The 27,206-nt window shown below is 49.0% G+C and overlaps 1 protein-coding gene across 3 annotated transcripts in view; it reads right to left on the reverse strand.

Annotated features, from left to right (window-relative positions):
• ZZEF1 (zinc finger ZZ-type and EF-hand domain containing 1) overlaps window positions 1–27,206 on the reverse strand; it is a 101,204-nt gene that overhangs the window by 44,012 nt on the left and 29,986 nt on the right. For 2 of the 3 annotated variants that reach the window (XM_038536383.1, XM_038536385.1), the window contains 18 exons: window positions 25,792–25,890; window positions 21,277–21,368; window positions 20,762–20,910; window positions 17,253–17,364; window positions 15,996–16,211; window positions 14,662–14,762; window positions 13,983–14,152; window positions 13,311–13,444; window positions 10,200–10,270; window positions 9,188–9,302; window positions 6,741–6,900; window positions 5,572–5,693; window positions 5,347–5,469; window positions 4,452–4,618; window positions 4,290–4,371; window positions 3,289–3,490; window positions 2,168–2,316; window positions 406–646 (listed from right to left, as the gene is read on the reverse strand). In XM_038536383.1, coding sequence (XP_038392311.1) covers window positions 406–646; window positions 2,168–2,316; window positions 3,289–3,490; window positions 4,290–4,371; window positions 4,452–4,618; window positions 5,347–5,469; window positions 5,572–5,693; window positions 6,741–6,900; window positions 9,188–9,302; window positions 10,200–10,270; window positions 13,311–13,444; window positions 13,983–14,152; window positions 14,662–14,762; window positions 15,996–16,211; window positions 17,253–17,364; window positions 20,762–20,910; window positions 21,277–21,368; window positions 25,792–25,890 — 2,505 coding nt within the window. The remainder of the gene's footprint in view (window positions 1–405; window positions 647–2,167; window positions 2,317–3,288; window positions 3,491–4,289; window positions 4,372–4,451; window positions 4,619–5,346; window positions 5,470–5,571; window positions 5,694–6,740; window positions 6,901–9,187; window positions 9,303–10,199; window positions 10,271–13,310; window positions 13,445–13,982; window positions 14,153–14,661; window positions 14,763–15,995; window positions 16,212–17,252; window positions 17,365–20,761; window positions 20,911–21,276; window positions 21,369–25,791; window positions 25,891–27,206) is intronic. The other variant, XM_038536384.1, reaches the window with a different exon arrangement.

A 27,206-nucleotide genomic window follows, 5' to 3' on the forward strand; every position in this document is an offset into this window, starting at 1 on the left:
AACCGGCATCTGTGAGAAGGGTAGAGCTTCCAACTCCCAAGTTTACAGACATAGGTACGAAGGTGCAGAGAGCTCGTTTGATCAACCCGAAGCTGCACAACTTCTAGTTTTTGCCTGAGACTATAACCCAAGTTACAGTCTCCTTCTGTTAAACTTCTGGGCAGTTTTCCACATGAATTTTGGAGAAAGAAGTGACCTGGTTAGGAAACTCAAGGCTACTTGCCATAGAGGACGATCCACTAACTATAAACTAGTCACGAATCTTCTGACTGGCAGAGTAGGACTTAACCAGATGAGGTCTACAGTTGTAGAAATGTTTGTTTTAAAATGTTCACAAAAGATAGGCTTTCTTAAAACTTAGCAACTGGCCTTCAGATCAGAAATATTCCCTGTAGTATAAGTTACCATATTTTTGCAGCTTCTCATATAAGCCTGGAGTACGACACACCAGAGCAGCAAAGGTGGCGTTCACAGCTTGATCAATAGTGGAACCAGCAACTATATCTGTCTTTGGGGCCTGTTTTCTACATGCCTGTATGAATCCTTTGAAAAGTTCTGAAAATGGCCCACAGAAGTTCTGGGCAGGGTCTGACTGTGCAAACTCAAGAAGAAAGTGGTGGCAGGGATCATCGGGGATGTTCTTGACCTGGAAAAAAACAACACATACGTTTAACACAGTCATTCTAACAACAAAGCTCATGGGACACCGACTAAGCCTAAGCAGAAGGACAGTAACCAGACAGATACGTGGGTTTAAAGACAAGGCAAACCTAAATAAAGCACCTAAGAGCATGAACAATAGCGCCACTGCGGAACAGAAGGTACCCGAGGGCCAAGTGCCAGGAGGCATCGGCCCGTGCTGGGAGCTGGTGGGAGAGAGCTCCTAACAGGCTCTGGTGGTAAAGAGAAGCCTCCTGGAGGGTGTGGGCTTTGGGCTGGACCCTGAACACTGAGCAGCTCTGCCCACTGAGGAACAAAATCGTGAGCAGAAATTAGGATTTGGTGGAGATGCTGACCCAGCCTGAGGTGTAGCTGGGGAGTGGTGGGAACTAGAGGCAGAGAGGTAAGGCGAAAGGACACTGGACAGAGCTCAGCCACCACCCTGAGGAGCCCAGACTTCACCCTGTGGGCAACGGGAGCCATGAATGGTGCTTGGCGGCAGGTTAACAAGGTATTCGGTGGTTAAAAACCCCTAGTAGGTCCCAAGGTAACCTTGCACACTGCAAGTGCAGGAAGAGGGCCTGGAGGAAGATGCAGTCAGGGGAGACGGGAGGAGCTGGATGCACCCTGGGAAAGTCCATGGAGTGGCGGCCAACTGGGCAGGAGAAATGAGAACAAGATGGGGAGCCATGGTTCAGCACCAAGGAACACAGGATGCACAGTGACAGCAGCGAGTGGCCAGGGAAGGGACACGTCCTGGCTTGCCACTCCTGACACAGACTACCTAATGGGAGGACAGAGGCACGGGAGTGGAGCCCAAGAAGCACCGGGGCTCCAGACAGAGGTGCAGGGAGGTTCTACACAGGTGTAACAGCACAAGAGAAGGGACAGGATAAAGTGTCGGCAGCTGTGGGACAGGGGAGAGAGCCCGAGGAAAGCCTACTTTCCAGGGAGGAAGGGGATGAGGCCCAGCAAGGAGGCCAGGGTGCAGCTGGAGAAGACAGCGGGCCACAGGGAGCCAGAGCAAGGCAGGGTGTGAGGGAGCCAAACATAACAGAGCCCATGGAAGAGCCCCTGATTCTTGGCTGCCCGAGTGACGTGGCCAAGGGAAGGAGCCAGATCAGAGTGCAGGGCAGAGACGGAGACAGGGGGTACGGAACAGAGACCATAGGCAGACCTGTCCAGCCCAGGCAGGGTGCTGCTGTTCCATGGGGAACAGAAGGTGCAGCATGAACCGTTAACTCAGCAGGTGCTGGGAACACACTCACTGGACCCATCCAGCGACCTAGCCAGATTTCCTGAGCACTTACTGCTCGCTGGGTCTGAACACCACTGCCAACCGGAACGTGCCACATGTGATGCAGATACCACATGAACAAGGGATGGCATGTGCCATCAGAGCACCAACAGCTGAGGGGGGTGAAGATGACGCAAACACAAGGGTTCGTCACTGGGAGCAGGAGCCATCAGCAAACAGACTGTGCTCCAAGGAGAAAGACATAAATACCTCCTTACTATCCTGGTGCAGGTGCGTGGGCCAGCTCACTGCTAATCCCAACTCTGGACTCAACTGATGCCTGAAAACAGGTTTCCACAGCGGAGAGTTCAGGACCAACGCCATTTTTGCTGGAGCCACTGCCATGTCGCCTCCAAACTCTGGAAAGAGAAGGCGGCTGGTGAGAGCCCCATGCTTTCCCTGGGACACTAAGGTTGGTGGGCCAACCAAAAGAAGGTCTCGACTATGTGGGCATCCTGCGGACGTGCAGGGTATCCACCCCCACCTGCCAGCACAGAGCTAGCTGTGCTGCTTCATGGACATGCACCCCAAACGCACCCCCACCAAGAGGGTGCCCGGAAGCGCGGCCCTACTGTGGGACAGCCTGTCACAGGCACCCCTGCAATCCCGGTCAGGTAGATGAAGGGATGTGAGGGCCACCACCAGGGAGTAACTGCAGGCTGGGCACACGTGCTCAATGATGGAGAAGTTTTTGCAATTCATAAACTTACATTTGTTCAAAAAAAAAAAAAAAGAAGAAGAATTAAACACCCACCCACACGTGTTTATGACTAGATAGCAAAGACTATATGGGAATATGTGAAAATGTTAAGTGTTAGCACCAGGAATGGCTCTTCTCCTTGATCTTTCTCCATTATGCAATTTCTGTATTTTCCTTTTACAGACAAAAAATCTCCAGAAATGAAATAAAACATACTAGAAAGTTTCATTCTATAGTTCTTGCTTCTTGGATGTACTTAATAACTAAGTTGAAAAAAATCACTTTAAGACAAAATCCAAAAAAAAACCAAAAAAGACAAAATCCACGTTTCCGTATTTAACATAAGTATTCATGTGATTAAAGGATATACGGTTTATTCTATTTCTGCCTTCTAAATGTCACTAACAAAAAGAGATGACCGTGCTGCTAAAAACCAGCCCCTGCCCAGGCTGCGCTCCAGACAGGGGAGCCTAAGCACCCTCAGGGGTACGTGCCCAAGTGTGCGTCAAGACGCTTCAGGGCAACAGCGCTGAGCAGACGCAGTGCAGGGTCTGGTGCACAGGGCCTGCAAGGGCGCCCTGTACACGCCTCCACCCTGCCCTTGTGTGGAGCCAACGCGCCTGAGACTCACGGTGCGCAGACTTGAGCGCCATGCACTGGGCAGCGAGGCGTCCCATCAGCCGGCAAACGAGCAGCTGTAAATCCAGGGCCCAGGACACGGCCACATCGGGCAGGCCATAGGCGGTGACGGTGAATTTGTAACCCCACTCATTGTTACTGCTGTCAGAGTGAAAGAGGAACTGCAGCCGGGGGCCAGCCTTGAAGATCACTTTCTAGAGACAAGCACAAAAGCCATGAAGTGGAACGCACCGGAGAGGCGCACCCGCAGCAGCAAGCACATCCTTCAAGATTCAATCATTCTATGTTTACACCCGGTCTGCCTTCCAGCCGCACTGTCTCAGCTTGCCCACCCTGCTGAGAGAAGGAGGGATGGACGAAGGAGCAGCTGAAACAGTCCACGATGGCACCGCGTGAAGCAGCAGTTGTGGCAGTTCTGTCACCTGTGGACACCCACCTGTCCACTCCCGCTCATCCAGGAACAGGGCTTGTGTCCCCCTGCTGCTCCCCGCCAAGATCACCAATGGCAGAGTGCACCAACAGCAGGGAGTGGCACTTGGCTCCGTGTCCTGGAGACCTGGCAGGCCTCAAGTGGGCACTGCTGGCCCCCCCACATACTGGGGGCCCCCTGGGCCCGGCCCTTCCACACTAAGGGCCACTACTCCCCCATTCACACTGGGCACTGCAACACAAACCAGGGATTGGTCAATGTTCCTGTAAACAACCAGACAGGAAGTCATTAGACCCCTGGGGCCATCTGGTCTCTGCAGTGACCATTCAAGTTGGCCCCAGAGTGCCCGAGCAGCGAGATGACACATCAAGGGAATGGAGATAAGTAACTGTATCTACGAGACAAGTGGCCGGCAGTCCTGTACGAACCGACATCAGCTCTTCCTTTTACCAAAGTGCGACAGAAATGGTTCCCTCGTGGACCATGCCCCACCCCCGGGGACCAACGGCGAGGAGAGCCAGTGCAGAGGGGCAGGCATCACTGGTGCTGGGCGCACCACTCACCCTGGGCCACTTCTCAGTGCCAACTTTGGTGTCATAGCGTGTTTTCCCGCCTCTAGCGTCAGTGAACTCCAAATAATCGTACCTGGGGAGGCATAATGTCTGTCACTGTCCTCCTCTCGCTTTCACCCACTGTGGCTCAGGGAGAGAACACGTGAGTCTTACCTCTTCTCAGTCTCACAGCGCTCATCAAATTCTACCTCAAAGTAGGTTGCCCCAGGGCTGATGAAGACAGACACCTCATGGCAATTGTTCTCATAGTTGTGGGCAGACTCCTTGGTCCAGGTGTGTAATACCACAGGACACTCCTGCTGCCAAGTGTCTTCATCGAGCTACACACACAAATGAGTCAAGAAGGCAAGCTCCCGTCACTCTGTGTGGGCCACAGAGAAAACCGTGCTTGCATCAGCACTATGGACAGGCAGCCCAGACATGGGACGCAGACGGTCACACGGGCTAGCAGCCGCCCCACTGCTCCGTCTGCATACACAGCTCAATGCACACTGAACCCTTGGCAGGGGACACTGGGCTCCGCAGCACACGACAGGATCCCCAGAGTGAGCTCCTGGTTCTGGCCATGACTGAGCTATTTCTTTAAATCACCACAGTCATGAATTTCCAAATTTCAGTGGAAAAAACACTGAATTTTGGACCCTGGCAAATCTGACCCCATCATCTCCCCTGTCCACTTTGAGTCCTTGCTCTTATACCTTTACAACAACAGGCTTTACAGCTTATGCCCTTTCTATTCCCACACAGTTGTCTGAGACTCAAAGATAGCAAAGAATCTCTGTACCCTGGATCCTTTTAGTTTGTCTTTCGCCATATATTCTCTTTTCTGGACTTCAATCTGGTCATTCGCTACATGGTTTCACACACATTCATGCACCGTAAGAGAAGACAGACCTCCACATGGCTTCCATCCTAACGCTGACCACGCCGGTCAGCTCGGGCTGTCGCTGCCCGGTGCCAGCAAACCCCTGCTAGAACTCGGGGGCTCCCAAGCCAACCTCTCTGGGTCTGCACTGCGCTGTACAGGTCACTCAGACACCCGGGTTACCTTGTCTGGCGCTCCTGTGGGGTCCGCGCAGATCTGCTTTAACAGTTCTGTCAGTGTACTGAACTCTCTCAGGAGTGCACAGTGTGAAATGTCTAAAGTGCAAAAGTCCAGCAGGAAGATCACCTGGGGGGAGATTGACAAGGCACTCAGCATCTGCCTCAGGCTCTGCCTGGGGCCAGAGGTCACCACTTCTCCTCCCGCACAAAGGCTGTCGCCGCATCTTACCAGTTGACGAGCTGCCATCGAAAACACTGAATTACACAGTTTCTCTACAATGGTTTGTCCACTATACTGTGACAAAAGGGATTCCAGAATCACTCTCGTGCTTGCCACAAACTGTCCCACATCTATCAAGACATAAAGACAGTAATTAACATGATAGGTGGTGAAAAACACCACTGGCTTGGTCATCCTCGAGGACAAAACTGGAGAGGGTCCCAGACCAAGGACCATGTGAGAAAGACCTTGGGACCACGAAGGGTCACAGATCGGTTTTCCTCTGGGAGGAAAGGAGTGCAAATCTCTTGGTCTTTGCTACTTTGGGATGAGGCAGAGAGCACAGCCCTTGTGTAGGTGAAGCTGTCGGCTGAGCGGCCCGGTGGCCAGGCTGGGGGCTCCCTGTGCTCACAGGGGCCCGTGTTCAGCGGGCAGCCCACAGGCCGAGCCACAGGAGCCAGGGCTCGGCGCCGTCAGCCGGTGTCACACTACTGAGACTAAATGTGATGGGATTTCCCACCTGTGCAGCTCTCAGAACCTGAGAAAGGTCACAGAACTTTCTGTGGCTTTACCGGACATGAGTATGAGGATTTTCCGGCTCTGAAAAGACCAAAGCAGTGCTCACCTATACTTTAGATTTTATTTTTTTATTTTTTTAAAGATTTTATTTCTTTATTCATAAAAGATACAGAAGAAGAGACAGAAAAGCAGAGACACAGGCAGAGAAGATAAGCAGGCTCCATGCAGGGAGCCCGACATGGGACTCGATCCCGGGTCTCCAGGATTACACCCTGGGCTGAAGGCAGCACTAAACCGCTAAGCCACCTGGGCTGCCCTACCTTAGATTTTAAAAGAAAAGACTTTCTTTTTTTGGATAAGTCGATAGAGCTGGGATGACAGGCTCTAGTGAAGAGTGTGGCATTCCCCTCCACGTGCTGCATCCCCTCGGGCTATGAAGTGACCCGACCTCATGATGAAACTCCTAGGCTGATCACAGTCAGCAGAACACTCTGGGCAAAAACACATGTACAGCTTCCCATTTTAGGAAGAAAAAACATCCCAGAGACATAGAAAAGCAAACCCCATGTGCACCGCATGCACGAGGCATTAAAGGAGAAAGCCACGCCCATACACCTCTCTGTGCTGGTGGGTTCATGACGCCAGGTGCTGACACTCACACTGGTCAATGAGGTGGGCGGCGAGACCCCGGGCTCCCGCGTCGGTGCTCTTCAGCTGCAGGTAGCACCAGGAGAGCAGGCTGCCCTGGACGGCCCAGAACAGGGAGAAGAGCACGGAGCCGGGCTGTCCCTGGGCCCTGGTAAGCAGCAGGAGCTCACACTACGAGGAAGGAGACAGAGAGAGAGCATTTACAGCAAGGCCTTCACAGGATGCAGGCACGGGCTCCTGACCCACAGCCATCCAAGGGAGCGGGGATGGGACGAAGGGATGGAGAGGGCGTGCAGGAGCCCTGTCACCCTCCATGCCCTGGAGGCCTCCCAGATGGCCTGCGCTGCCTGCGTCCTCCTCTTCCACCCCTTGGGGGCTCGTCCCACAGTTACCTCCTCCCTCTTCCACCTGCAAGCCCCCTTTCTCTCTGGCTCCAGCCACAACCACCCCACCTTTAAAGTCCTTCCACATCCTCCGTGACTCTCCCACTATCAGCTTCTCTCTCCTGAAGCTCTCTCCAGAGCCACCTGACCTCGGTGGGAAATTCTTACACAAAAGAACCACGGAATACGTTCCTACCACAATTTCCGCTTAACCGCCCCCACCTGGAAACAATCTAATTACCCCTCCAAAGTAAACCAGGTTCGCCATGGCAGGTGTAGGGAGCCCTGAGTGCCAGCGACAGGTCAGCACGAACAAGCCTCAAAAAGCACCGTGGAGTGCAAACAGCACGTCCCCAAAGACTGTGTACCCTGTGACCCCGTGGACCTGACACCAGGCAAAATCAGCCTGCAATGCAGGAAACACTCGAGAGAACAGGTCCAGATAAATTGGAGGGGTGGCTGCCGCCGGGAGGAAGGAGGGTGAGCTGCAGGCAGGCATGTAGCTAGCCAGGTGGTTCCCTGCACCGTCTGTAGGTCCTACTCTCCTGTACATGAGCTCCATCCCACCAAGACACCTGCGGCTGCTGTGCATTAGCCCTTCCCTCCTGGCCACCCCCCTGCTGCCACTTGCTGACCGGTTCCCCAAGGCCACCGCTCCCACCCAGAGCACACAACCTCAGTACCTGACCATGAGATCAGTGGCTCTCCCATCACTGTGCTTCCCGAAACTCCTTTTTCCTGAGACTTGCGGCTCCCAGGAAGCCTTGCTGCCCTCCTGCCTTTCCAGTGAGATGGTCCTCGGATGCCCACAGGTGAGGAGGGGCCCCAGCTGTGGCTTCGAATCTTAGCCGGTGGTCAGTAGCTGCCAGACGCGTAGCACTGAGTCCACTCTTGAGCACCCAGAGCTCCCGCCACCTGGAGGCCCCCAGAGCCGCCAAGTCAGCCTATCTCAAGTTGGCCCACAGTCATCCTCCTCTGCAAACACCCGGCTCTCCCCGTCTTGTCACTGGCCTTATGCACACGTGCAAGTACGGGAGGTGGCCTAAATACAGATGGGGCTAATGGGACACAGAGTTTCAAAGAAGATAGAGATGGAACAGTATGGAGACAAGACCGGATGCAAAGTCACTAGAGCCCTGAGTGACAGCAGCCATAGAGCACTCCGCACAAGTGAAGCTGATGCAGCACGGCACCCTAAAGGACGCGGGTGTTACGGTGGGACAGAGACCACCCTGGACTGAAAGCCATATGAAGTGGCCAGCCTGTAGGGTGACCCTGGCAAACGACACGCTGGTGCACTCAAAGATGTCTCTCCAAGAGCAAAGTAGCCAGAATGAATGAAACTGTGTCTCTGGTGGCACCTGAAAGCAGGAAAGCACTAAAACCAAGACCAAGACTCAAATAAAGTTCAGCCACAGGAAAAGTTCTGTCCTCCAAAGCCTCAAGGGTGTCGTCTGTCCCCATGTCACACATCCCCTGGCCACGGGGGTCCTGTCCTGTCAGAGTCCCGGGCATGTGCGCTAGAACACAGACCCCTAATCCCATCTCCAGAAGTTCTACACCAGGAGCCCGGGCCGGGCCCTTGAAACCCAAATTTCTGTCCAAATACACCAGCTGATTTGGATCCAGATGACACATGGACTACATCTTGAGAAACAATCCTTCATGTTAAAAAGAATAAAGTAACAATTTGGAAATCTCATTACCACAGAAGAAAAGACACCATCTCTCCAGACTTGATTTACCTGAGGATTTACTAAGCAATCTTACACTTTCCTCAGAACTCATACCACAGACACACGCCCAAACGTCGGGCTCCGTAGCCATACCACAGACCCCCTCGTCTTCCGCACAGAAGTCTCCACGAGCGTCCACACATCTACTGCTCACTGGTGACCACAGAACAGGCCAGCGTGCCTCACTCGCCACCAGAGCGGGAGAGGAGCCGCGGTAGGCTGAGGAGCATCAGTGCCCATCCGTCACGGCTGTGGGGACAAAGCTACATCCACACTGTGACTGATCACCAGACCACGAGGTGAAGGAGGAAGGACGGAAGCAGAGCTGCCCCCAGTTACCTCTCGAGCAGCAACGGACAGGAGGGTGCTCATGACGGCCAGAACTTCGCTGCTGTTCATGTCAGCCAGGTCACCTTTCTCAGGCAAGAGCAGAAGACCACCTGGATCCTTGTCACTGCAAGTACACACATCTGTCAGGACACCTTGTTCAGGGAGGCGTTTTCACACTTTTACCTCAAAAAAAGTTATTTTTTATTCCAAAAAAGAACCTAGAGCAGGATTTCAGTGCCAGTTCTCAGGAAGGTGAGGGGTCTGGGTCAGGAAAAGGCCACATCCCAGCAGGGTCTATGCCACCCTCTGTCCCCATGTCCCTAATAAGCAAAGCCCGTAAACCCTCAAGTCCTAGGAGGAGATTCTGAGAAGTCAATCTGATGAACCTTGACTGCCAGCAAGACGTCATGCTGGCTAACATGACAACCCAGGCTGAACCTCCTCTGTCTCCAAACGCCCTCCACAAGAGCTCCGCAGCTCTCTCTCAGCCCTCAACCCACAAGTCCAAGCACCCTTCAACAGCCCTCACATGGCCCTCCAGTCTGCTCTTGCACCAGCTACAGGCAGAGGTGCAGACAGTAGCCTGGGCAATTAGTTCCCTCCTTCTTCAAGAACCTATTCCTGCGGTACCACAGCCTACATGCCCATTGGCTGCTTTGCTAGCCAGAGCTCGTACAAATCTCCAAGTCAGCCCCTTTCCTTCCTTTGCTCGACTACCCTTCTGTGCATCTGGGTTTTCAGACCTGGGTAGAGGACTGCAACTCCTCTGGCTTCAGTTTCTGTCTTCAGACATCACTTAGAATCTGAAGTGCTCAGAGATCCTCAGCGAGTTCTATTCCAAACGGTCTCATGAGGACTGGGACTTGAATTAAACTCCTGACAAGATTATTTTAGTTCTAGTCATCGCTGTGACTGGTGGTAGCTCACTCTAGAAACCTGGCTGAGCAAACAGGAGGGACAGCTAAAGAAAACTCTGCAAAGATCTGAGCTATTACACAACCTAAAACAACGATGAACTTACCTAAAATAGGTGCATAGTGACTGGAAAGTGAGCTGCTGGGACTGCTTGTGTTCCTGCTCGGTGACATTCTTCTAGAAAACAAGGAAGAGCATGATCAGGGGATCTGCTCCACAACACTCCAGAGAGTGGGGCAGCACGCACTGGCCACTGTTCCCAAGTGAGAGGAAAGCTGGAGTGGGCACATGCTTCATGGCGCTAGCTAAGAGCAGCCTGGTGCTCGGTGGGAGCACCCGTCTAAACAAGGCATCAGGTTGACTTCTGTTCACTGCCAAAGCTAACATTTCCAAGCTTTCCTGCTGGAAATCTTGATGCCAACGCTAAGATGTGTGCTTTCCGTCACTGGGTATGGTGTCGCAAGAGGAAAGGGCAGGGGTGTTTCTTGTGAGTTTTCTCTTGGTTTTTAAATAGATCAAAGCTTTCCCTCCACAAGCCAGAGCAGCCTGTGAGGACAGTTAACAGGAATCACATTCTGACAAGGCTACTGGGCTACTAGAGGGCACTTTCTGAATTCCATGAATGCACTGAACATGAACTGTTAGGTAAGGTGGTGGATTTCCAGAGACCTGAGCCCCGGGGCCCATCTGCATAGCTGTTCAGTCATCAGCATGAATCGGGAGGACCCTGACCACTGCCATCAGCAGGGAGAGGCCAGGGAAAGTGACAGGGCTTCTCCACTAACAGAAGCGTCACATGAGAGGCTATATGTCCATTCCTTTTCTGTGTGGAACACATGCTAGCCAAACCTATCATAGCTCAGCAGCCTGGTAAACAAGTCCGATGGAGTCCCACCCATAGTCCAGGGCACGGGCAGACCACTGATGCTGTCCAACATCATGGCTCCATGTGAAAACTGATCCTCCAGGCTGATGTACAAACCCTGCAGAGCACTGAAAACCCCCCAAGATCCTTCCTCCTCTCAGGAACCACCTGCAATCACTTGCCCCATCATGATTCTCCTCTAAAAGTGGAATGCATCTTGGGCAGCCCTGGTGGCTCAGCAGTTTAGTGCTGCCTTCAGCCCTGGAGACCTGGGATCGAGTCCCACGTTGGGCTCCCTGCTCAGTGAGGAGTCTGCTTCTCCCTCTGCCTGTGTCTCTGCCTGTCTCTCTCTCTCTGTGTGTGTCTCTCATGAATAAATAAAATCTTAAAAAAAAAAAAAAGTGGAACACATCTGCGTTTTTTTCCTTGTGGCAGGTGTCCCCAGCTGGGCTGTAGGCCTCGGGCACCAGAGGCCACATTTTATGCTATTGATCCCTCCTTTATTTCTTTCTACACATCCCACAGATCACTTTATTACACTTGTTAATTAGCTGTTGCATTTAGAAATGATTTTTCTTTTTTTTTTAGAAATGCTTTTTAAAAATGCTGTATCTAGTTTTCTTCATCAAACTCTTACCAGTAATTCAACTGCTGGCTTGTCTACAGACAATAAAAAATAATCTATAACTGTATCACCTATAAAGAATTATTTCTTTTATCATTTCCAACTGGTATGTTTAAAATTTCTCTTCCTTGAGGCGCCTGGGTAGCCCAGTTGGTTGAGCCTGCTTTCAACTCAGGTTCATGATCTCAGGGTCCTGGGCAGCCCTGGTGGCTCAGCAGTTTAGTGCCGCCTTCAGCCCAGGGTCTGGTCCTAGAGAACCGGGATCAAGTCCCACGTCAGGCTCCCTGCTCAGTGGGGAGTCTGCTTCTCCCTCTCCTCCCCACTTGTGCTTTCTCCTACCATCTGTTTTTTTAAAAATTTCTTTTCCTTGTCCTACCGCACTGGCCAGACCCTCTAATATGACATCATGGAGAAGCAGCGGCCAGTAAAAATCCTGTCTGCTTCCTCATTTTGAAAGAGATGCTTCTAGTGGCCCACTCACCCAGTATATAATTTATTAAAGTTCTGGGGTTCATGTCCTCTACCGGTTGAGGGAGTCCCTTTCTTTCTGTTTTGGGTTTGCTAATGGTTTTACAGTTCTAATCACCCACAGAATTTAATCTTATTTAAATGTTTTATTTACTGACATAACTTCTTCCTCTGACTTCATTTACTAATTTTTAACCTTAAACCACCCTTGTGTTCCTAGGGTAAATTCAACTCTGTCAGGACTTTGTATTTTACTGAAGTGGTTTACTAATATTTTGTTAGTTTTTTCTAACTATGTTTACAAGTAAGACTGGCCTGTAATTCTGCTTCCTTGCTACTCTTTATGTTTCCCTGTGTTGCACCATCACTGGAACGCCGGGAACTCTGAATCTCCCTGACCTAGAAGTTTTCAGTGTGGTTTAGTGAGAGAAATTTTTAAGTTTTTATTTTTATTTTATTTTTTTAAATAATTTGAGAGATAAAGAGAAACAGAGAACACACGTACCCAAATGCATGGAGGGGGAGGGCAGGGAGAGGCACAACCAGACTCCAGGCTGAGCACAGAGCCCAACCGCAGAGAAAATTCTCCTTGTCTTACATTATCATTAATTATCTTTTTCCATGTATCCCACTCATTTTTCACACAGAAATACTGCCTTCCGAATGAAAACCCTGGATCTTTGTTCAGGCTAATCCACTTGGTAACATAATGCTTATAAATACTGAAAGCATATTTTACCGCCACTACTAATGTCTGAGTGATGAGGAGACGGTGTCTGCAAGGGCTGCATTTCATGACAGATATAATCTGAAATATTTATGAAAAGGTCAGGGATGGACTCTGAAATAATATTGGGGGAAGGGCAGGGAGAGCGTGGAAGACCCAGATCACAGATGAACAAGATTAGCCCAAGTTTACAATCTAAGTGATGGGTACACATAGGGCAGGAGGTATTGTATTTACTCTAGTTTTGTATTTTAGATTTCCCCACAATAAAAGATGAAAATGTTAAAAAGAATGCTTGTTGCAGGCAAATCACTAAAAGGGTGGAGACTGCACCCCGCTGTGGGAGCACAGGCTCTGACCTGCCGTCCCCTCCTGCAGGGTGGTACTAGGTCCTCAGGGGTCTGTGTCCCACACTGCTCCACACATAGTGAGTATTACATACACACTGGAAAACTGAAACTGAGGAGATACTTAGAGAAAATGAAGATGACTAATACATGTCATCCCCCAGACTTGTGATGCAAATGGTTACCATCATGGTGAAGAGATGGCTCCTCCGGCTCTGTCGATCAGGAAAAAAGACGGCAGCCCCACTGAGAAGGGTGTTCCTGACTTCTTGTTTTAATGTTTCCATGGGCACAGAGTCTCCGTCCACCCTATCCACCACTGAGGAAAATGAATAATGGACTCAGCTTTAATATTTCCCATCTACTCACTTTCAACACACACACGTGCTTTAAGTTGCCCACAAACTCCCTACTCCCTGTCGTGCAGAGAATGGTACCTCTGCACGGCAAGGCGGTATCAGGAAACCACACTCAACTAACACAGCAACCACACGTGCCAGGTTTCCTCTCATTATTTCCCTGTCCCTTTGAGACATGACCCAGCACAGCCCTGAAAGTGCTGTCACGTGGCCAGGTGTGTGATCCCTGCTCATCCTTACCCTCTGCCCTCCACCCAGCCCAGTGTCTTCACAACAGTCAATACTCTCTGGGTGACACACCCGTGTGTCAGAACCCAGGAGATAGAGTCATTAACGAGTGAATTCTCGGACAACTCAAAACAAGATTCAAAAAGACACTCATTTCCCAAACCAGGGATCCCTCTCCTGGGTCTGTGTGATCACAGGACCTCTGTTCTCACAGCAAGAGGCCTGGAAGGCTGCCAGCACACAGTCTCATTCAAGAAGCCCAGTCCCTACCGTCGCATAAGTGTGCGTGGAGTTCCTTGGCAGCCCCCGCCCCTCCAGGGCTCTGCCGGGGAGCCTTGGCCTCCTTGGGGGTGGCTGGCCCGTCTCTCTGCAGCACTGACAAGCAGCTCTGCAGGAGCCGCAGAAGCAGGGTCTGGGCACAGATGCATTCTTCCCTCGGGCTACAAAGACAAAGGGTATCAGAGGGCAAAGAGGCAGGCTGCTTTTACCCTCCCAAGCCAGCAGCTAAGAGGGCTCTCCTCCACATGTCAGCACCGTACAAACAATGCCAACAAGAGGAAGAGAGGCAGGATGCAAAAAAGGACATCTTGGTAGGTAGAGTCTGAACACACAGACCTGACGGCCTCTGTCCACAGTGGGGCAGAGACACGCATTTCTGACCCTATGTCCTCATCTATAAAATGAGGGTACTATCACAATCCCTGACCTGCTTTCCCCACCAGGTTGTGATGGGAATCAGATGACAAAATGTTTGCAGAAACACTGCCCAAAGTACATTACAGAAACGTGAGCTGTTACCTTTAATAATAACCAATTCTTTCAAATGAAAACAATATAAACTAGTGAGAAGTCTAAAAATCTTGGAAGAAAAAACTACCTATGTAGAATGTAAAACAGTATTTTCACTTTTGTTTATATGATTATCACCTTATAACAAATTCTGACCTACTTTTGCTTTAATTTACTATAAAAATTCCAGAAGATCTGCAAATCAAGACCCGCGAAGTCCAGAAAAGATTTATATTTTAAGCCACTTTCCTTCTGCTGCACCTAAAAAATTAGAAAAAACAGAAAAAATACAATGAAAAATGCACTCAGAGAAATACTGTAATGGCTCATCTACTCCTCGATGTGACCGGGTGAGGCAGCGCCACACATGCAGAATTCCCATTAGCCAGTACTAACGCTTCCCAACTCAGGAGCACCTGAACAACTACTCCTGGTGTGAAACTTTCCACAAGACCTGTGTGTGTGTGTGTGCACGCGCGCACGCACGCGCACACATATATGTAAGAACACATGTGTAAATGTATGCACACACACACATACCCAGGAAGGCTCCCTGACCACCATACCCAGAGTGCCAGTGAGATTACACAGCATGCACTCTGACCCCTGGCTGCATGAGTCCTGCTCCAGCGTACCCGCAGCTCCAAACATCCCCACCACTAGCTCATTTATGTGTTCTGCTGCCACCGGAGAACTTGAATAACCGACCAAGCACACCAAAGGTAAACTGAGTCACAGCCCCCAAACACACCCTGACGAGTGCCAGAGGTTAAGTCGTGTTCTTCACGGTGACAATGGCAAGAAGCTTCCCTGGAGCAATTGATCACTGTGTTTTCATGAGTGACTCTACAAGTCAGCATCAGAAACAACTGGTTTTAAATCCTGACATTTTGGTACCTTTATTGAACAAACCATTCACCTGCATTTCAGAAATAATTCTCCTAGTACTTAAAGGAGACAGGAATCCCATAAACTTGCTTTGTGGGATCCCTGGGTGGCGCAGCGGTTTGGCGCCTGCCTTTGGCCCAGGGCGCAATCCTGGAGACCCGGGATCGAATCCCACATCGGGCTCCCGGGGCATGGAGCCTGCTTTTCCCTCTGCCTGTGTCTCTGCCTCTCTCTCTCTCTGTAACTATCATAAATAAATAAAAATTAAAAAAAAATAAAAATAAAAAAATAAACTTGCTTTGTGTCCCTAGTCTACCTCTGGCAATCACAGCTGGGGTCTCTATGGTTGTCTGTAGTCTATTGTAGGAAGCCTCCCAGGGACACCATATGCCTTCATTGGTCCTTGATTCACTGACCCCCTTGGTGGCCAGCACCTCACTCCCCTGCTCTTCCAACATCATCACAGCAGCACGACGTTCACACCGCATGCTTCAAAAGGCCAGCTTTCACCGGTGGCTGTTTATTCCCTCAATGCCACCATTAGTTTTCCCCAAAGAACAAGGTTCAATAACTGAGGAAAAAAATAAATAACTGAGGAAACACTACCAGGTCATGGGCAAGCTGCTGAGTGAACTGAAGCGTCCTGAGGAGTAGCGTGGTCCCGCAGACACTCTCCTCCCCATCCTTTCTGCAGTGGGCACAGACAATGTGCTGCTCCGCTTCCACTCGCATTGGCCGGACATACCCGCTGATGCTGAGACCTTGCACTCCCAAGCGCTCTGCCGACTCCTGACGGGTGCAGAGGAACTTCACCATCAAATACTAGGGAGGACAGAGAGATTTAAGGAGGACTCAGAAGCTGGAATACGAATGGAAGAGAGATAAACGCCCTCTGGGAAGGTCCCCTGAGGACTTTAATAATTAGGTTCCACTCTCCCTAGCAGGGGGCACAAAACAGAAACCCAACATCTCAACAAACAGAAAAAAAAAGTCGTGCTGAATCATGTCAGGCTTTGGGAAAGATCACAACAGGAAAAACAGCATTACTCCCTCTTCACGGCATAGGGTAAGACAGGATGAATCAGAGACATACATCTGCTCTGTGGCCCAGTCATTTTGAAACAGAAACCAGGTATGTGGTAAAAACAGTCGACAAATGCCCTAAGGAAGCCCCCAACTAATATACAATACAACAATACAGTAATACAACCATAGCCCAGGACACAGACTTGTCCGCTCAAAGCCAAAACCATTTTAAAGCCCGACTTCCGTGCAAACTCTCTGCGTCTTGCAGTAGAAGCTCCTTTGTCAAGAGCCATTCAGACTCCACTACTCGAAGGTATAAATATTTACTGAACACCTACTACATATGAGCCCTAAAGATAGTTCTTATTTCTCTTATACTGAAGCTTCTAAGATTTACACTAAGGGTTAAAAAAATGAAGTAGCCGGATAATCACTGCTCCTTTCACAACCATGGAGACAATCTCTCGTGCGCTTAGGCCAGTGTGCTTTCTGCTTCCCAGCTGCAGACACCCTACCCCACACTCTCAGCCTGGCTGTGGGTGGGGACTTCATCGACTTTCAACACTTGGGAGCACACCACCTTTCCCAGGAAGCCTCCCCCAGTAAGCTCTGGGTGCAGTAAGACTCTCCTCCTCTGGGCCGTGACAGCCCCGTACATCCCTGTATGTGGCGTCTCATCCATCTGTGTCCCCGTGAGGGGCACAGTCATGGCCAATTTGGCTCTAGGGCTCTGGGGCTGGCACGGGGCTGGCACATGCTAACCACTCCATAAACACGGACAGAAATAAAAGCAGGGAGTGGGCAAATGAGTGAAGGCCAAAACTCACTAATGCTTACTTTGGCAACTCTGCACTGCTGCAACTTGACATCTGCTTCATCCCATTCTTCTTCTAGCTCAAACCAGCCAATAGGGTCATCCTCGCCAAGGTCATCAGCTGAGCAACCAACCCTGTAAACACAATGGTAATCACAAAACATTTTCCTATTTCTATACTTCTCAAGGGTTTAACAAATAAAGCAGCATCTGAGTGGCACTGAACTGTATGTGTGGCCTACAGTTAACAACCAGGGACGGGTTGTGGCACCTGGTGCCTCTAAGTGTGTGAAGTAGTTGGTGGTGATCCCCTCCCCATCCCTCAGCCTCCTTATCCGTGACATGGGAACCAGCACCAGTGCCAAATATAATCTAGGAACTAAAGAGGAAGTCTGTTTCTCTAGATAGCTGGCATATTTGAAGAATGAGACACGAAACCAAGGTATCGGAGATGAGCAACTCAGGAGGAAGGAACAATGCAACAACCACTGTGTGCTTCTAGAAGTATCCAAAGGAGAGGCAGGTTCTGTCGTTTTCTTTCCCTAGGTCTGGCTACTATATGGACAATGAGCCTGAGGTTCGGTACACTTGCAACAACTGGAGGGTAAAAGCCAGGGAGCGTTCAGATCCTATAACTCCAAAAAAGGAAACTGTCAGCCTCCAATTTTTTTCCTGTTCCTTAAAAGGTCCTTCCAGGGAAGCTAAAGGGAGCACAACTCCAGCCACTTCTGTTTACAAACCAGACATTTGAATTGTACTCCCTTTTCAGGAATTAAGTAACCAAAGGAGAAAAAGGCAGTCTTTTCAAGTCACATCTCTAAAACTTTCCAGTACTTAGCCTGTAATATAGCTAGCAAGCTAGCTACACGTGTGTGTTCTGTGAGGACGAGCTAACACGGGCATGAATGGCAAGAAGAGGTAAAGATTAAGGTCCTGAGTAGGTTCTGTAGCAGGGAGAAAAAAATGTTCTCCTCTTACCATAAAAATTTCATGACATAATTAATCCTAAAAACCAATAGCACAGGTAGTATTCTGTTCTAACCCAAAACCATTTCATCAATATCACATTGGAAGATTTTTAAATTTGCTCTGTGGCAGCCATTAAGAAACTCTTTCAGAGAGAGAGACAGCTGGCTAGAGTCAGAGAGCACAGAGAAGCATCCTTGTTCACTACACCACACAGCAGGCAGAGGGCAGAAAAGAGAACTTCACCCTCCTAAGTATGCACATTGCCAGTGGGCACAGGGGCAAGCTGACTTACCCACATCTGGCCAGAAGAACAGAAAAGAAAAGAAAAAGGAAGAAGATAGGTACATGTACATTAACATTTTGATCTGCAAACTGGAGAGAGATTGATACCATGCAGGCCAACCAGACTAAGATTTCAGAGCAGTGCAGGCTGGAGCCAGAAGCTAAAATCAGCAAGGGAGTAGTGAATAGGCCTACATCTAGGGTAAAAGAAAGACCTACATAAGGGGTGAAAGATCTTATTTAACAGCAGGTTTAGGGAAAAAAAAAACTTATTTTAATATGTTCCAAGAATAGGACAGAGCTGCTTAAAAACAAGTGTAATTTCTAGTTATCATCATCAAAAAAAGGGGGGGTACCTTTTGAAAAATCATATACATATATGGTGGGGAGGAAGATTTTAGGAGGAAGGGGACTTGTTCAAGTTCAGTTAGAGGCCTAGAATTAACAGTAGTGATCAACTGAACATAATGTAACCGCTGAAGGGCAGTGAGTTCTCCAGCAGGAAGGGGATTCCAGAGGCTGAGCAACCATCTGTCAGGAATGCCACCAAACCAAGTCCAGCAGACAGAGAGAGTTGTTCTAGATCCATGCTATTCAAAGTGTGGTCCACGGGTGGGGAACGCCATCACCCAAGAGCTTCTTACCAGAGTCTCCACCCAGAACTACCAATCAGGATCCATGTTGAACACAGTCCTTGGGGACGCGTACACACACCCAAGCTTGGCAACACAGTTCTGGATGACAGTTAAGGGCCTCTGGTAGTTTAGCACCCCATCACCCAAGACAAGTCTAGGGCTCAGCTCTGTTAACTCACTGCTAGGAATGAGGGGGGCAAGGCTGCCCGAGGCTCACCAATGACCTCTGGGCTGAACTGGGCAGGTCCACTTGCAGACTTTATCCACCTGAGCCTGGGTAGCATGTGATACTGCTGCCCACTCTCTTCCTTTAGCATCACTGCCCTTGGCTTTGCGATGACACACAGGGGCCTCCCTGCTGCCTGTCAGCATGCTGAGCTATAGGGTCTCTCTTCTCTCCCAGGCCACATACTCTTCCAGAATCATCTAACTCACTTAAATCATCCTTTAAATGTCTCTCCTGTTGGTACCTTTCATACCTCTTCCCAGCTCCAACGCACATGTCCAATGAGCTGCCAAGTACCTCAAAGTCTGCTGAGACCTCAAGTTCAACAGAACCAACACAGAGCTCATCAGCTTCCCCAAAGACTGTTTTCCCAAGTCATTTTCTATAGAGAAGAACACTCCCAGTGGCCTCACCTGCCTAGTCCTAAGTCCCTGGCTCTCCCGGTGCCTGCGGCATCCTTACTCCTCTGCTCTACACTCAGTCACCTTCTGGTGGTCTCTCACTGGGCCACCACCTCCCCATCACTGACAGTGCTACTCTGGTGAGGTGACCCCTGCCTCTGGCTGCCCCCTCCTACTCCATCCAGCTTCCATGCTGGCTCTCCCCTGGCCACACACTACATGCAGTGTGACCCAGAACAGTACTGGTAAGGCACACATCTGGTCTCCTTATTCTTCCCCCCATGCTAGCCCCCTATCCTTGCTTAGAGGATCAAGCCCAAGCCTTGACCCAGGCTGCCTTCTGGCCCTCTAGCTCCTGTCCCGCCACTCTCCACCTCACAGTACACTTCTGATATTTGCAAGTCCCTGAGCTCACCGTACTTCACCCGAGTTCTCAAGTCTGCTCTGCTCTTTGCTCAGGATCTCTCCTTTCACTTCTTCCTGTGGCGGTTCCACGGTACATCGTCCTTTGTAGCTCTTTCTACAAACAACACTCCCTCCAGGGTCTTTCCTCCCAGAGCCCCCACCCCTCCTGCCCAGTGCTGACACTGTGAGCTGACAGTGAGCAACACAGAGCAGGGACTGTGCCGACGTGTTCACTGCATCTCTTTTGCACCCAGCATCAGGCTCAGGGCAGAGTCGGTGATTAAAAGTATCTCCAATAAAAGCATGATTAGGAGGGGGATGGTTGGAGTATCAGTAAGCTTCCCAGTGACTAGGTAACACTCATGACAGTGTAGGCACGCATCAGTACCCAGCCATTCTGGAGATGCATATGCCTGGTTATAGAAGGGACCAAGTTAAGAATCTACAAGCAAATTACAACATGTTTTCACAGATACTGCTAGAAAGCAATGAATGTTCATGACCACTGGGGATATCCAGGAGCAGCTCTTCCACAAAGACATGAAAGCATATTTTGCCAATAAGAAAACACATATGGCCTTATTAACTACAAAGATTTTTATTCTGTTCCTTACCTGCTCTTTACAAATTGCCTGAATTCCTGAAGCTTCCACTTGTCATATTTTTCAAACCTTTTGAAGTGTTCTTCGGCATGAAATTTTTCAGAAGATGAGTTATAGGCAAACACCAACCCACATTGGGCACCGATGCCACCACGTCGAACCTAGAAACAGAGATCTAGCTCAAATACATGGAAGGTACAAAAATCCTGTGGCTGTTTGTTTCCAAATAACATGGTTAAATTCAAATGGCTTAAAGGGAAACTCAAAATGATATTTTGAATACATTAAGTCCTGGAAAAAATTAAAAAGCTGCTTCCTAAGAAGAGAGCCCTTATCTTTCTCAATCCTCATACTCACACATTCCCAGACAAAAATCTACTCATCTCTGTGCCCGGTGCTCCGCTACAGTCCTGGCACGGGATAATCACTCAGTGAGAGGTGAAAATCCAGTGACAGGGACTTGGAAACGTGACTCTATGTTTAAAAATAGCAGTAACATTGCTTAAAAAGGATAGCGTGAGAATTACCATAATCCTGATCTGTGTAACTTGGAAGGCAGATTCAGTTCCTGCAGAAAAAATGGTACTTGCTCTGGTCTTTCCCGTCTCTGTAAGAAACCCTGCAAAAGGAAGACACTGAAGTGAGGACGACTGACTCGCTTGTCATGACCCTAAGAACTAACGGGAGAATACACACCGGGGGGTAGTGGGTGGGGGGTAAAACTAGTCTACCTGGTATTTTCATAAAACTCAGGAAGAGAGCTCCCCTCTATATAGGTGCGAGCTCACTGCCAACCCCACCTAACAGCCTGTGGCCAGGCACGGCCTCCTCAGCACACAAGCTTCCCAACCACACTGGCAGCCCTGCTCTGAGGTAGCAATAAAGAGATATCAACTTTATACAGATTGTGACTTGAATTCAAACACGCAAAAGATAGGACCACCAGTCGTCTTTCCATGCCATTCCTAAACCTGCCTGATGCTTGACCAGGTTAAAGGCACGTGGGTCTAGAGGACAACGCAGGGATGACGGAACTTCAGGAACACTCTGGCAAGGAAAGACTGTGCAAGACTTTGACACAGGCAGAAACGCTGGCCAGGGGTTCTGTTGAGCACACTCTTTGCACTCCCTCCACCGTTCATGGTTTGTGAGCTACTCAACTCCATAAACCGTAGAATAAAGACAGTTGTGCTGACGGTTCTGTCTGCAGAAATAAAGACGATGTTCTGTGGAAAGGTACCTGCTGCTGCTTCATGAAGACTGATCAATGCTGCACCTACTTGCAGGTCCCTGTGGCTTCTTACTGTCTGTACGTGTTTTACGAATTCTCCTTTGAACTGTGCATAACACCTCCCTGGTCTCTCACTCATTAATGAGATAAACAGTGTAACCATCCACTTTAGATTTGTATGAGTCATGGTTTACCTCTTTTGTTGCTATTATCCTTTAATAATCCACAAAAAGGTCTGTTACCAGACCCAAGGCTGTCTTTCTCTTTCAAACATCTGTAAATGATAAAATGCACACACATGCCCACATCAGCACCAACCACTCAATCAGGAACCATGAACTCACTGTCAACCACTCTGCCTGCTCAAGACCCAAAGATTAAACCCACCTCATGCTGCTTCCTTCATTACACTAAATTCAATAGACAAAAATGTTTGAAGTTGAATCGCCATGAGACAATATGCAAAAGTGTCACCAAAACTAAGAAAGTTAAACCCAAAGGAGCACAGTCTCATTCAGAGAGAGAAGCAGCTAGGGCAGGACCTAGTTCTGTGGAACAGTAACTACGTGGTAAGTGAGGAAGCCACACAGTAAGAAACCCACACAACTCACTTCCAGTAACCCTAATCTGTGAGCTGCTCTGCTGTGTGTTCAAAGCCTCCATTAACTGACCACCCGCACTGGCCATCTGTCTCAAAGGAGCTGAAGTGGTAACTACATTGAAAGAATCAGACACTTTTTAAATGGCATTGCCACCAAACACACATCGAAAGGTTTCTTCCAAAGCCTAAAACAAATACATCAGTAAAGCCTAAAAGGTGAATAAATAAAACTTTGTTCTTCCTTTCCTTGGTTAAAAAAAAACAAAACAAAACAAAAAAAAAACAGCTCATGTGATGTCCTACGGCTCCGTTTTTTTAAAAGACTTTATTATTTATTCATGGGAGACACAGAGAGAGGCAGAGAACACAGGCAGAGGGAGAAGCAGGTTCCCTGTGGGGAGCCTAATGTGGGACTCAATCCCAGGACCCCGAGATCACGCCCTGAGCTGAAGGCAGATGCTCAATCCCTGAGACAGCTCCCTCTGTTTTGATACCATTCCCCTACTCACCCAATTTCTTTTCTTAAAATGACAGTAAATAAATAACAAATCACAGATTTAAAATATTTCACAAATCTACCCCTTCGTTCCGTCGATAACACCTGGTAGTCCTTTAGAATACGGGACAGGAAAGTAGGCCGTTCGGAGGGTCAGTGTGGGGGTTCTGGCACTCTGGGCGGCAAAAGGCACTTGTCCAGAGTGGCACTTTGTGTATTTGGGAAGCCTAAAGTGTACCAGGGAAAAGAGCCTCTTTCCCCATAAAGGAAGAAAGAAATCACTCAAGACTCAGCTGTTCTGGCCGCAAGGACCTTCCCCTACCTGACCTATCTCCCCAGACTCACTTTCTGTAGTAAGCAACAGAGACCCAAACCTAGAGTTACAAGACACAGACCGTGATGGCATGGAGTGAGCGACCAGGGGAAACCAAGGCTCACACACATCCCACCTGTGTACTTGTAAGAAACATAACCAAAATTACCAGCCCACCAACTACAACTATTTTACAAGATCCATCCACAGGAGGGAAGTGGAAAGGAGGGAGGGGTGGTGGGCAGAAGAGTCACAGGGAGAGTAACACAGTACTCAACTCTCATTCTACAAAAAAACGTGCAGTCCTTTTGGACTTTGACTAGTGTTATAAATCCATATACCGTTTTTTAAGATGCTGAAAATACTGTGTGGTATTATAATGATGGCTACATGTCACTATACATTTGTTTAACCTCCCAGAACATACAACATCAAGAGTGGACCCTAAAGGGGGTGCCTGGTGGGCACAATCATTTGGGCATCGACCTTGGATTTGGCTCAAGTCGTGATCTCAGGGTTGTGAGATCAAGCCCTGAGTCAGGCTCTCTGCTCAGTGCAGAGTTGGCTTCTCCCTCTCTGCCCCTCCACCTAACATCCTCTCTCTCAAATACATAAATAAATAAATCTTAAAAAAAAGAATAAAAAGAAAAAGAAAGAAAAGTGGATCCTAAGGTTACCTATGGACTTTGAGTGATTATAACATGTTGACATAAGCCCATCCTCAGTAAGAAAATGCCTCCCTCTGGAGTGACGCTCCTCATGGGGGAGGCGGTGCATGGGGGAAGGGGTTATACAGGAATGCTATGTGCCTTCCTCCAATTTTGCTATAAACTAAAACTGCTCTAAAGAAAAGTCTTAAATAAAAGAAGAATAGATGGGACATGATTTGAAATGGTAATAAAAGGGACGCCTGGGTGGCTCAGTGGTTGAGCACCTGCCCCTGGCTCAGGGTGTGATCCATGGTCTCAGGGTCAAGTCCCACATCGGGCTCCCTGCCTGGAGCCTGCTTCTCCCTCTGCCTACATCTCTGCCTTTCTCTCTCTGTGTCTTTCATGAATAAGTAAATAAAATCTTTTAAAAAAAGAAAAAAAATAGTAATAAAAGTAAAATAAAAAGATAAAATAAAACAGAGACTTTTCAGTGGATAATGATGAGAGTACAAGACAAATCCACCTATAGGTTATGAGAAGGTTCTGTCTTCTATGCTCTGGAGACAAAACTCCTGACTCTCCAGAGAGTGAAGAAAAATGCAGAGCCTTTGGCAGAGTGGTCTTGCCTGTCCTGGGTCGGGGAGGGAGGACAAGAGCCCACTGTGGTGGTGGGAGAGTGAGCAGCCTGTGTGGCCCTTAGCAAGTGAAGGAAATGTCCTTGCAGAGGCTGCGCAGCACAGAGAGGACCGCAGCAAGGGTCTGTGGCCTGTAAAGTCCACCAGGGAGAGGAGGTGCCTTAGCAGAAGCACACAGGGGACAGGACAGAGGAGAGGTGACCGCCAAGAATGCAGGTGGCCATGAGGAAGGCTCAGGAGAAAGCAAATTCAAAGCAGGAGGGCAATTCGTGCCAGTGTTTGATGGCTGCCAGCACATTCCCCTTCCTGGGCTGAATTAGCCATGTTCCCAACAATCCACTGACTCTACGGGGGCTCACGCAGGAAGTGAGCCAGTTGGCCAACAAGACGGATGAGGAGAGCCTCACCGACACCCTGGGACAAGGCAAAGGGCCCACACCACGTGAGAGAGAGCCTCCGCAGCTCTGTGTTGGTACCAAGTGAGGACGGAGGCTTTCTTCCAGACATTCCAGATCCAGGTGAGCCATACTGAGATAGACCCTTCCCCTTAACTATCTTTTCAGCAATATGCTTCGGACCTGCTGAGGTTTTTAATGCTTTAGGACAACACAATATAAAAATCATCTGAATTTAAAAATGGTGACTTTGGGATGTCTGGGGGGCTCAGCAGTTGAGCGTCTGCCTTCAGCTCAGGGCATGACCCTGAGGTCCTGGGATCAAGTCCCTCACTGGGCTCCCCACAGGGAGCCTGCTTCTCCCTCTGCCTGTGTCTCTGCCCCTCTCTCTGTGCCTCTCATGAATAAAAAAAATAAAATCTTTAAAAACAATCAATTTTTAAAAATGGTGACTTTTTAGATTCCAAAAGGAAGAGTCCTCGCTTTTCAAAAACGGAGGGCTCAAGTATATGCAAGCCATTACAAGTGACTGACACCAAGCGGGATAGCCGGCTGCCCTACAGAAGGCACAGATGGTTATAGAACCACTGCCTCATGAAGGCCAACCTGGTGCGCAGCCTACATGTCTTGAGCAGCCCAAGGCCCAGCCCACGGTCCCCACAGCCAGAGGACACACTGCGGCCTCTCCTGCTCACCAAACATGGACAGACCCACCACTCACCATCTCTTGTCCACGGCTCGACAAGGAGGTTTTCGGGCCCTGATTTCTCTTCTTTCCCTTTAACATCACAGGCCTGAAGGGTCAGCTGAAGAGGTTTACCTGATCGAAGAAAATAGAGGTTGAAACGAGAGGTTGAAGGTGGTGCTAGTTTGTAAAAAAATAAAAGCTAGCAGGCATGCCAGTGGAAGTGGAGCACAGGTGGCCCCCACACTGCTGACTGCAAATGCACTCATGTAACAGCTAAAACAGAGAAGCTATACTAGACAAAAGCTGGCACCGTTTTTCCATGCCTTCCTCAAACAGACCACGCAGAGCTCTACATCCCTATGTAATTCCAAGAAGAGGTCTCTAGAATAACTACTATTCTGAAACAAAGCACATCATAAGATACAGATTCATACCACAGATTCACAGTTTGGGAGAGGGATTCCTAAAATGGTGTTTTGGAGACAATAATTAATTTTATTATAATTGCATTTAAATATATAAATAATATCTTAGGGTCTTGGGTGTTGTTCCTTTAATATACCTGCAGGCAAATTTTGAAAGTTTTAAGAATTTTTAAAAGTACCATTTGCTACGATGACCTGAAAGCTTTTCTTCCTTTCCCTTTTGTGTTAAGACTATGATGAATACCCATTAACCTAGAACCCAATCCAGAACTAGGACACTGCCAATAACAAACATTCCTGCATGCATCACTCCCCTATCCAGTGCTCCCAGCCCAAGTAACTGCTCATCTGAATCGATAACTTTCCTGGAGAGTATTTTCCAAACACTACATACCCTTGCCATCCAGCTGTGCTTGCTACAGGCCCCTTAACCCCACAATAAAATGACCTCTTCAAATTTAGGGGGAAAATTGGATTTACCAGACATCAACAGTATGACCGTAATTATTAAACATAAAATAAATTATTAAGTTGTACTAAGGCAAAGGTACAAATATCATGGCAGAGACAGCACTGTCTGCCGCTCTAACTGAACAGGATGGGATCCGATACTGGACTTTGTGGACAGAATCTTTAGCACTAGAGGCCGAGACAGTGAATAAGCTGTTCCTCCCACATTCACTGAGAAAGGTTAGGAAGGCCCATCCTGGTCAGCAGGAAAGCACTAAGGTGGACTCTTTGCTGAGCCCTGGTGGGCAAAGCGGTGGCAGGCAGGCAGCTCTCAGAGGGATGGCAGAGGGGTGCAAGTCTAAGACCAGGATCCCTCCCTCCCTGAGATGGAAGGTACTCCAGCTTCCCAAACCTATTGGTCTACACAGAGACACACCTGCACCTCCTCCAGGATGGCTGTGATCAAACGGCCACTAAGCCTAAGTGATCAGGCCAGTAAATCCCAAGAGTACAACCCCGGGGACACTCAGGCCCTCTTCTGATGCTGCCATCAATGAGCCCATACCCTCTTCT

This window comes from Canis lupus, chromosome 5 (genome assembly GCF_011100685.1).
Source record: "Canis lupus familiaris isolate Mischka breed German Shepherd chromosome 5, alternate assembly UU_Cfam_GSD_1.0, whole genome shotgun sequence".
Taxonomy (NCBI): Eukaryota; Metazoa; Chordata; class Mammalia; order Carnivora; family Canidae; genus Canis; species Canis lupus.